This window comes from Octodon degus, unplaced genomic scaffold (assembly GCF_000260255.1).
Source record: "Octodon degus isolate 3935 unplaced genomic scaffold, OctDeg1.0 scaffold00007, whole genome shotgun sequence".
Classification (NCBI taxonomy): Eukaryota; Metazoa; Chordata; class Mammalia; order Rodentia; family Octodontidae; genus Octodon; species Octodon degus.
Window position 1 is genome coordinate 1,298,665 of NW_004524583.1, and position 11,573 is coordinate 1,310,237.

The window sequence follows — 11,573 nt, forward strand, 5'->3', positions numbered from 1 at the left end:
GCGCCCGCCGCCTCCCGACTCGCCGAGCCACAGCGCCCCTCCGCGGCCGCCCACACCGTCCGCTCTCCGCCCCAGCCCGCGGGCGGCTCCGTGTGGGGCGAAAGTAACCTCGCCCCGGCCTGGCCGGCGGGTCCTCCTCACCTGGCGGGGTCCCTGCGCTCTCGGGCAGCGTCGGGCCGCGCAGCCGGTCGGGGATCCGCTGCTCTCGGCACTTCGCTTTGGGGTTTTACTGCTGCTGGAAGCGCGCAGCCGCTCGCCCCACCACCCGGCACCCCAGTCTCAAAGCCAGGCTCTCGGCAAAGCAGAAGAGACTTCGTATGAGCTGGGAGGAGGACGGGAGGAGTGTACGTCCTCGGGTGATAATTTCCTCCCGGAGCATGCAGTGTGCTGGGGAAACTCCAGGTGGCCACACCCCTGCACCGTTCGCCCCCGGGCAGGTCTACCTGGTGCGTCAGGGAAGCAGCTGTGAAGGCCAGGCCAACCGTCTCAGAGGGGCTCGGTGGGATTGGGGTTAAAATGCATTCGATAGGGCTGCCCTGCAATCTGCTCTCTTGCAAGTTTCTTTCACCCTTTCTTTCTCTCCTCCCTCCCTCGCCTCCCTTTCCTTTCCCGCTTTCTCCTTTCGCGACTTTTTCCCGCCCCACACCCTCCCCTCTCCTCCCCTTCCCTTCACAGGGAAAGGGTCCATGCTTCCTAATATACCTTTCCGAAGGCAAGGAAATGGACCCTGGGCGGCCCACAGTCTTATCTCGGTCAAATGCTGGGCCAGTCCCTGGGGTTACACGGAAGAAGAACAACAACCGTGAAGGAATTCATAATAGCCAGAAAAAAAAAAAAAAGTGTATATTTAACTTAGGACAGTGTAGCTTTGGCTAAATTGTTTTAGCTCTTAGCAACAATTTTTTCATCTGTGACAGTTGTAATGGTCCCGGGGCTGCAGGGCAGTTAGTAAGCTCCTGTGCCATACATGCAAAGAACCTGGCTTCTTCAGTACACTCAGCATCCACCTAATGAGTAGCTTATTCAATACATTTTTCACTCGTTCCGAAAAATCAGGGTTTCTAATTAAAGGGAGAATCTCACCTGGAAGAGTCCCAGGATTTTTATAGAAACTTTCTTTCCTGCCTCGGTTTTACCCTCACAGAAATACATATAAATCAACCCAATACATAAGTGCTTCAATAATTCTCTCATGCATCATGCTTGCCTCTTTATTGTATAATCTCATCAAGATTATGCAATTTCTGCAATCTCTCCCACTTTAAAAAATAAAACTCTCTTGACTCCACTGTTCCTACCAACCACATGACCTTTTTTTCTGCTCTGCTATTGTGAAACTCCATTAAATATATTTTTTTTAAAGATCTGTTTATTCCAATCAGCAAATGCTTCTGCTGCATCCATAGAATTGTTTCTGTTGAGATCAAACAATACCAGGCCAGGTATGTAACTCAGCGGCACAGTGCCTGCCTGGCAAGCGTGAGGTTGTGAGTTTGATTCCTTTTAAGACAACAACAATCACAACAACAACAGAACCACCAACAGAGATCAAACAATACATTTAAAAGATTGTTTGCATTCTTCATCCTACTTAAGTATTGGCAGCAAACAATGGTAGATATTTTCTCTTCCTGGAAAACACTTTTAATTGACTTCCATGACCTACTCATCCTATCCCACCTATTGTCCTTTGTTTTTCTTGTCTCCCAATCTGTGAACACTTGAGTACCTAGGGGCCAGGGATATAGATCAGAAGCACTTTCCTGGCAAGCCCAAGGTTCCAAGTTTGATCCCAGACACCACAAAAAAACAAAACATTTAGTATCTACGGTTCAGACTTGGAGTCTCTAATTTTCCCCACCTACTCGCCCTTTGTGATCTAACCCTGTCTCTTGGCACTACATGCCCATCTACATGTTGATCATTCCAAATTTCACCTCTGGGTGAGACAGCTCAGTGGCATAAGCGCCTGCCTGGCAAGTTCAAGGCCCTAAATTTGATTCCCAGTACCAAAAAAACCCAGACTTCACCTTCAGTGTGGCCACCTCTTCCAAACTCTCAATTCCTGCCAACCTCACTCCTAGATGCCTACTAGGCTTCCCATGCTTAGCATTTCCAGCACTGAGTCTTGAAACTCCTCCTTCTGTCTCCCAAACATTCCTCTTCAACTAATGCTGTCCCTTTATGGGACAGAAAACCTTGGTGCCTTCTACATTTTCTATTTTTCTCCAATCTATTGGATCTATTTGGAAGTCTTTTCTGTTTTTACTTTTTGCCATCACACAGGATATTCTCAAAACAACAAAACAATCCCCTTTGAACATTAGCAGAGACAAACCACTCCTCTGCTCAAAATCTTGCCATGTCTCAGTCAGAACAAAAACCATCTATACACTGGCCTAGAGAAGTACCCGACCTGTCCTCTCTGCTCTTATCTTCTGCTGCTCCCATGTCACCCACCTCTTTCCACAATGGCTCCTCAATATTACTAGTCTAGATTGGTAGAGAGATATCTCACTTCCATTGCAGTGCCTCTGTGCTGACTGTCCTCTCTGCCTAGAACTTTCCATCTCCTGCTCTGTGTGTCTCTGTGTCTTGATCTCTCACTTCCTTTAAGATGTTGTTCAGAGCTGGGCATATAGCTCAGTAGTTGAAGCACCTGCCTGGCAAGTGGAAGGATCTGAGTTCGATCCCTGGCACTGCATGTCATGCTGGCCCCAGAACCATGGGTACATAATGCTGGCCACCAAAACTGGGTGTAGCGATGCACACCTGTAATCCCAGCACTGGGGAGGCTGAGACAGGAGGATCACTATGAGTTTGAGCTGCCTAGTGAGATCCTATACCAAAATGAAAAACAAAAACGTGGTGTTCAAATGTTGCCATCTTGCTGGGGTCTAACCTGACCACTTTACCTAAAATGTAACATACATTTTCCATACCAATAAACTCTTTTCTTATATTAACAGAAGAATTACTACCTTTTATGATATTGTGGGATTGGCCGTGTTGCTTTGGGCTTGTGGCAAGGCAGCATATTGTGGTGGGAGCAGACAGCACAGTAGAGCAATTCACCTCAAGGGCAGGGAGCAAAAAGATAAGGAAGAGAGGATAGAGCTGGGGTTTCCCAATCTCCTTTAAGAGTTAGCAACCACTTACCTACAGACCTCCCACCAGTTTCCACCTCTTCAGGATTCCCCCACCTCAGAACACCAGAACCTCAGAGCCCAGCTTCTAGCTCATGGCCTTCCGGAGACACTCCAGAGCCAAACTATAGCAATTGTAAGATGTACTTTTAATTACTCTTAGTACTTATCTCTCTTTGCTAGAGTGAAATTCTCTGCAGGCAGAGTTTTTTGTTTGTGTTTATATTTGTTTTTCTGTACTGTCCAGTGCCATATCCTTGTGTATCCAGAATGACATCTGGCATATACTTGATGCTCAAGACCAAATGATCAATTAAGTAATTAACTTGAAACTATGATTACAGACTTTCTTGCTTGGATTACTACCAGCGATATGCTTGACCTAGGTCTTTTAGAGCAAAAGTTATTCTTCTCTCGAAAGGTCTAGGGAGCACGCACATTAAAACAATGCAGTGCGCCGGCCTTAGTTAAGCTGCCAATATACATGGCTGAGAAAAACAGGTGATATTTATTCAGAACAAGCACTGTACGTATCAGTCACTCATCCAATAGGTGATAGCAGTCCTTAGTCCAACACTGATATCACATCTATTTTATAAGTGAGAAAATGAGGCACAGAGAGATCAAGGGCCACTAAGCAAGTGAAGTTAGTAGTCAGAATTTGAACACAGGCAGCTGAAATCTAAATTCTGAGTTTAAATTCTAACCTCCCTGTCACTTTTTTCCAAGTATGAAAGTTACTGGGAAATTCCTGTATAATCCCAGCGCCTTCCCTCAGTGCCCTGTTATAGATTGTATAATTAATACAATCTGTCTGTAGTCCATTTTTTTGAAATCCAAGGGGAACATTTTATTCATATTTGTAAATTATACCCTAAGGACTGAAACTTAGAAGAGGCTCAAAAAGTATGTGTTTAATATGACTGTAGAGCTGTTAAACCTGAGACTACCCTGAAAATCTAGGTGCTAAATTAAATGGTAAATATAAATACCAGCATCTTAAAATGCATAGGAACTGTTGTGGTTTGTGTATAGGTGTCCCCCCTCAGGCAGTCTTGGGGAGGATTCTGGAGTTTGTGATTGGTGACTGTAGGTGTGGATGGATGCTGCACCTGCCCTGGGGCAGGCAATTTGCATTTCAGTGTAAGGAGGGAAAAGAAGTTAGCTGCTTGAGCAGCTGCTCCCTCTGGCTCTCTCTTGCTCTTTGCCACCACCGTGAATGGTTGCTCTCTGCCCTGTGCCACTCTGCCTTGGAGCCAGCGGAATATGGACTGAACCCTCCAGTAACTGTGAGCTAAATAAACCTTTCCTTCCTTCCTTTTGGGTGTCTGCTATTTGTCCCAGCAACAACAGAATTGTAACTGAGACAGTAACCACTCAATACATAGCTACTATTGCTACTATTATTATTTTACTGGACCTGTAGTTATGATGCCTTAAAAACAAGAATGAAAGAAATAATTAGCTCTTCTATTTTTTTCCCCATTTCCAGGGTTCTTTATTGGGTTCTTTTTTTTTGTTTTTTGTTTTTGTTTTTTTCCCTGCTCTTAGCCAGGCAAGCACTTATTCTACTGAGCTACCTTCCTGGCCTCCAGGGTTCTTTAAAGTAAGACTCTTTATGTATCCACAGGCCAGAACCACACTTGTCTCTCTTTGCCATTCCTAATTATTGCCTATAGGAATCATGTTGCAAACTACACAGCACACACACTCTCTCTCCCTGTGTCTGCCTTTTCAGGATCTGTAATGATTATGGCACTTGATCTGACTTTGCTGAATTCTTCACCCTACGAGCTGGGGAAGGATAAAGTATGTGTAGTGGGAAGACCAATTATTTATGGGTTAGCCCATTTGGAATTATTTTTGCTGCTGTTCCCTTTCAGTAACAAAGACAGGTTGGACTTAAAATTTCTTAATGAAGGTTTTATGTCCTGAATCTGTCTACCTCTTTTTTTCTTGCTGTAACAGTATAACAAATCTTTGTAGCTGGTAATTTAGTCCCAAGCCCAGCTCCAAAATTTTTGTACTGGAGTTTTCTTTTATGGCTATTAAAAACATTCATGAAGTTTTTTATTTGCAGAGCACAGGGGAAAGATTATTTATTGATTTCTGGAGTCCAGCTGAACTGGATTTAAACCCTGACTCAGTCATTAACTAGGCAACTAATGTGAGTACATTATCTACCCTCACTGAGAAAAAAATTCCATTCCAAAAAACTCATATTTATGAATTAATGTTGTAGTGTCAGTGCCATTCTTTGCACTGGAGACAGCACAAAGATAGTGACAACAACAACAAAATATAGTTTCCAATCACACTTGCAAGTCTGTGGAACTGTCATCGGTGACCTTAACCTTTTTGTTGTACACTGCCTAAATTGTCACATGCTCCTGTTTCATTAAGTACTAGGATCAATTTTCTCTTTCTTAAAAAACATATGCTTTTCCATTCCTTAGCGAAAGTATCTTCAGTGTCACTTTTGTTAAGACTAGATTTTCCACTATTGTTAAGGAAAGCTAAGTAAACCAATATTTCTCTTTACATCCTGATTTCCAGGAAGCTCAAACTTAGTATTAAGTTATTGAACAATGTTAATAAAGATTTGGCTTCCTTGTCTTCATTCTTTAATTTCTATCCCAATATCCTTTTAAACACTTGGAATTATGATTTTAAATATATATTTAAATATACCAAGTATAAATGACACATTAGCTATCAGATCAGTGTCAGAAAATTGACCAAAATTAAAATCAAAATCATTTAATATCCTTAAGGCATGAAAAGGCACAGAAAATTTAATGATTGTCCCTATGTGCTGCTTTAAGTTTAAGCTACTACAAAATTTTTTCTAATTACAAGAAAAATCTAAATCTGTGTGGAGCAGCTGATTAACTTCTGTATCCGCATGTTCTCCTTGTGCTCTGTGCTCAGTCTTTTCTGAGGCAGGAAAAGGATGCTGTGTGTGTGTGTGTGTGTGTGTGTGTGTGTGTGTGTGTGTCCATCCTTCAGATTAACCTTTCCATGTGTGTTTATCTGGCTGACTTTTCTAATCACTTGAGGACCATGAATTGGTTTACTTTTCCTGCATGGTAGGCTTAAAACAAAGCATTTTCTTTGTATGTTTTCTGCTTAATACAGGCAAAATAAATAAATAAAGCAATGCCACACTTTATCAACAGTGCCTTTCAGTATTGAAGGGAAGTCAGTTTATCTTTGCTATTCCTTTTATCTGACTTTCAGATCATTCCATTTATACTCTGATTTCAGATTCATTCTTAATTGCATGTACATGTTTGTGTTGAGTCACAGGAATAGGGCAGAAATTGATGTTCAAATTTGATGTGTAAGTTACACACCCACCTCACTGCACAGGAGACTTCTGACAGCTCAGAGCACTGTCAGGAGTCAAGACATGCAGACTCTTCAAACAAAGGCAAACTGACTAAGCACCTACTCCTTCCATACAGTGCTCCCAGATACACAGGACATGGGACAGATGCGTTTTATGATGTGGTTCTCTGTAGGGAACTTACTGACTAGCATGTAGCCATCATGTGATAATCCAACAGGACACATACAATAGAAAAGAAGACACCAAAGTGTTCAGAGAAAGGGCGTCTGTGCCCAGTGAGGCCACAAAAGAATGCAGTATGTGTGACCTTCCTGTAGAAAGAAAAGGACTTTCTAGGCAAAGGAATGTCCTGAGCAATGCGGGAGCAAAGCAAAGCCAAGAAAGTTGGGGAAACAGTGACTAATACTGCCTGTCTAGCACACAGTACACGGAGGGAGGAGCAGCAGATAAGACCCTAAAAGCTGGGCCAGATTTATGGGGAGGGGAGAGCCAGGAATTTGAATTTCAGATTTCACGTCTAATTCCATTTTCATTGTGTCATTTCCTTGCTCTAACCTCACACTGGCTCTTCCTTGCCTGATAAACACAGGAAGAACTAGAGGCTGTGAAGGAAGTAGAACCTGATTATATAGAGCTAAGATAAAGACAGAAGTGAGCTCCAGCCACAGAATGTAGCCTCCAATAAAACTCTACTGATGCTGTTTCCTAGTATACAGGTATGCGTCCAAGTGCAGGCCACTCTGCAAAGTGTTCATTAGAGCCTGCCCAGGACACCGAACCTGTGCCCTCCTGACTGCCATCCTTCTTTCCATGTTATGGTGACTCCACAATCACAGATCCTATAATTTTCACAGAAATAAGAATGAAGCAGGCACATTTGGGCTGATAGATGAAGTCCTTGACAGAAAATTTAGTGACAGTATTCCAGTTAATCAACTGTATCCCCAGATGCTCAGCACTACTTTCTTTTCTTTTTTCTTGTTTTTGTTTTTTTTTTTTCTTTCTTTCTTTTTTGTGGTACCAGTGATCAAACTTGGGCCCTTCCACTTGCCAGGCAGGCCCTTATGCCGCTGAGCTATTGCCCTGGCCCCAGACCTACTTTCTTAATGTTTCTGAATGCTCCATTTTATGGGGACAACTTCATTGTTTCTCTGGAGGGAATTATAAATACAGATAATAAAAATATTACCATATGGCCCCTAGTTCTAGAGATTTACTACCAGTGCCCCCAGGTTTTTAAATGGTTGTTTGAAGAATTTATTTCTGATACAGGTAGTGGGTTTTTTTTTTCTTTTTTCTTTTTTTTTTTAAAAGCTCATACAGTCCTTTTAGACTCATTTAAAGTTCCTGCTTTCCTTAGGAACCAGGAGTTTCAGAAGCAATCAGTATACCTAACAAAGTTGACTGAAATCCATCTGTTGTGTTCAGATGGGAATGAAAAGAAACACTGAAAATATTCTCAGTGGGTACAGCAGTATACACTAGTAATCCCAGGTACTTGGAGACTAAGGCAGGAGGATGACAAGTTGGAGGCCAACGTGGGCAACTTAGTAAGTCCCTAATTCAAAAGTAAAGAGTTCAGTGCTCCCTAGGTTTGATCTTCAGGAGCCCATGTACATGTGCATACACACACACACACACACACACACACACACACACACACTCACTCACACTCACAGTCATTCTCTTGCCATTGATTTCCAGAGGTTGAATCATAAGGTATTAGTATTATATTTATAAGATTGGCAAAAGAATCTCCAGAAACTTAATATAGGTGCATAGATACGTTTAATGTTACTATTAGAGTGAACCTTATAAAAACCTTAACATAAAATAATACACAAGAAGTGAGTCACACATATTGAAGAGTATTATTTGGATATACTTAAAAGGTGTGTTTTTTCCCTTCTCCTACACCAGGACTACTGGAAGAGATTTCTAAGTCTCTTTCTGTTTCCCTCTAAAATAGCTCAAATAAGGTGTGAGAAACCCCTCTCCACAACCTTACTATCTGGTATACTAGTATAGGAAAATAAATTACTTACAAGTTTCTCACTAACTCTAAGTCTGCTAAACATTAATGAGCAATATAATTTACACAAACCCTGATGTGGTTTATTGCTTTTGTGTTACAAAGGCTAGTTTTGTCCCGTATCCAGAAATTATAAAAGTGATTGATTGTCCAGGTGAAAAATCCCTTACAGGCAATTTTGAAGAGTCTGTACTGGTGGAGGGTAACATCCTCAATGAATAGTTCACTGGTATTAATTCACAAAAGAAAGTTTTAGCTCTCATGGGATGTTAGTCTTTCACTTTAAATTCCCAATGACTTTGTAAATAGTTGAATGCCTCAGTCCTTTTGGAAATACTAAGCTCTTGTTTTTCATTCCAACCACCACAGCCCTCAGTACAGGAAAAAGGACGGGTGAGGGTACATATGGGATTGGGGGCAGGTCAGTCACTGCATCCCTCCATGTGGATGTCCTTTGGCATGGTGGGACCAACATATCCAAATCATTGTCGCCTTTTCCCATGCTTGCCCCTCAGCCTTCTTTTTCATTACATTCCATTGTTAAGATCAGCCTCTTACATCTAGTTATACAACTCCACAATATAAGAAAAAACATCTTTAGTTCCTCATTCTTCTTCAACCTCTATTAACAACCCTTTACTAAATCACACTGTTTTTACGTCTTAGTTGCATTTTAATGCTGGGATTAAGCCCACAGCCTCATACATGCTAGGCAATACTGTGCCACTGAGCCATATCCCCAGCCCTCATTTTTATCTCTTAAGTATCTGTCAACAGTGCTCTTTCCCACATCCTTTGTCTTCATTGATTGTAGGGTAATTTCAACTCCTACTTCCAAAAATGGAGGATAGCATCAAGCCCAGCAGTCAAGGGAAGACGGAGCCTCACTGGTCCCGAGGAGAGAGACCCTGATCATCTATAGTCAGCAAGGCTCATAACAAGAAAAAGACAATGGAAGGGCGGAAAGCAGAATCTAAGACTCATATTTTGGAGAAAAGATCTTGAAACATCATACCGAAGATCCTATGTACTTGGCCAATGAGATATAGGATAGCTGGGGAGGGCTTAAGCTTCTATTCATGGTTGGATATGATGTCAGGGATGGTAGGGACAGTGGGCATGGTGACAGTGCTTGTCACAGTGCTGGCATGGAGACAGGTGCAGCCAGATGTTGGAATTACAGTAAGACCCTAAATCAAGCTTCTGGCTTCAATAGCACTAATGACATCATTCAATTGTTTTATTACTCTATATTCCCCTGTCTCCCCCCCAAAATTTTAAATGTTAAAGTCAGGGAACTTATTCACCTTTCTATTCTCAGTGCAGCAAATTATATGTGAGAGACACAATAAAAATCCTTATTGAATAATTACATAAACTGATCTCAAGACTGAAAATCTAATCTCATCACTTTAATGTTTACAATTCCTCAGGGACTCTTCCAAACCTTTAGAACAAAATAAATCAGGAATCCTCATTTGAAAATAAAGGAATAAGTGATCTAGTTATTCTAGGTTATTTTCTTAATAGTTTACCATTTCTCCCCTCCTCTTCCAATAAGAGGAGCCATTCTGGTCACAATAAATAAAGTACTCACAATTATTCACAGTGTCGCACTTGTTACCCTCCTTCTTAATGATTAAAAATTCACCCAGTAACAGTTGATTCAGAAATGTTCCTTTCCAAAAGCCTTTCCCAACTCCATGCCTACTTTTGGTTAAATGTCAAAATATTTCCTATTGTTGCCTTGATATTTTTGTTTTTCTTCCGTGTTTGCTTACAATACACACTTCCTACAGATTTCAGACTTGTAGTTCCCACAATAGAGTGAAACAATTCCTTCAACACCATCTCCAGCAGACACACAGAAGTATATATATATATATATATATATATATATATATATATATATTTTTCCTCTCTCTTTTTCTGAAGAACTGTAACTTCTAACACAGCAGCTTTCTATTTTAATTCTTTTTGTCTAGAATTTAGCATAGGGTAAATTAAAAAATAAAATCTAATTTAATTGAAAACTCCCTTGCAGTAGAAAAGGACTACAGGAAAATAATGAGCTTGACTCAAACCAGGTGCCCAGCACACCCATGAGTCCTCTGGTTATTTGGTCATCTGATATAAAAAAAAAAAAAAAAAAAAAAAAAAAAAAAAAGGAAAAAGTATTTCTTAAGTCCATTCATTCTATTTGACTGCCAAGAGAACATTTTGCAAAGATTTCAGCCAGAAACATAATCCTGTGAATTGGGAATAACTTGTCCCTCCTAGGAGGAGAAAGTTAGATCAACCACTGTGTTAAAGAAACATTGGGTCCTTTCTCTGTGTGTCCCCTCTCACCCATTTTGTCTGGGCTTATTTCTGAGTGACTGATGAGTCACTGCAAATGATTTCTTCCCGCCCACTGCTTTATAACTCAGCATCTGGCTTAAACAAACCTGCAACATGTCTTCAACGGAGTGAGTAAACAACACAGGAAGACATGTCTAAAGCTCTGGGCAGGGAATACAAGCCTCAACCCATTTTCTTGATGCCTGTGGACATGCAGATTTATACAGAAAAATTCCAACTTGCTCCCACTATGTATGGTGGAATAGCTACTTGTAAATATGTCCTGAAACTCTGAGAATGAAGGACACACCCAAAGGGTTCTCACTGGAGTGTTGGGCTTCGCCAACTCCATCTTCTACAGGCTCCTCTCTCTGAGTATCTTTCTTTTCCATCAGGATCTTCTGCAGAATCTCAGGGTGAGCCTTGGTCAACGAGAGCCTGTATTCAACAAGAAAAGAGAATGATTGGAAATCTGAAAGCCAAACTAATAATCAGCTGGTTATTTGGAAAGATAAGGGGGTGGGGAGGGTATTAAAAAACAGATTAATGAAGTGCTCTCTGGTGTCAAATAAGGTATAACTAAACAGATAATGTAAGTATTAAACAAGATGATCATGGAGTTTATAGAAGACACTAATAAAAAGTTATCTGAGCTAAAAAAAAATGATAAAAAGGTGAATGACCAGCTTATCAAAGACTTATA

The 11,573-nt window shown here is 41.1% G+C and overlaps 1 protein-coding gene across 13 annotated transcripts in view; it reads right to left on the reverse strand.

Moving 5' to 3' along the window:
* The window catches only part of Phldb2 (pleckstrin homology like domain family B member 2), a 132,954-nt gene extending 121,646 nt beyond the window's left edge, over positions 1-11,308 (reverse strand). For 11 of the 13 annotated variants that reach the window (XM_004624704.3, XM_023702053.1, XM_023702061.1 and 8 more), the window contains exon 1: positions 11,181-11,308. In XM_004624704.3, coding sequence (XP_004624761.2) covers positions 11,181-11,262 — 82 coding nt within the window. In that variant the 5' untranslated portion in view covers positions 11,263-11,308. Of the gene's footprint in view, positions 1-141; positions 386-443; positions 545-11,180 lie in introns of those variants that run through there. The other 2 variants (XM_023702045.1, XM_023702030.1) reach the window with 2 other exon arrangements.
* Between the last annotated feature and the right edge of the window lie 265 nt (positions 11,309-11,573).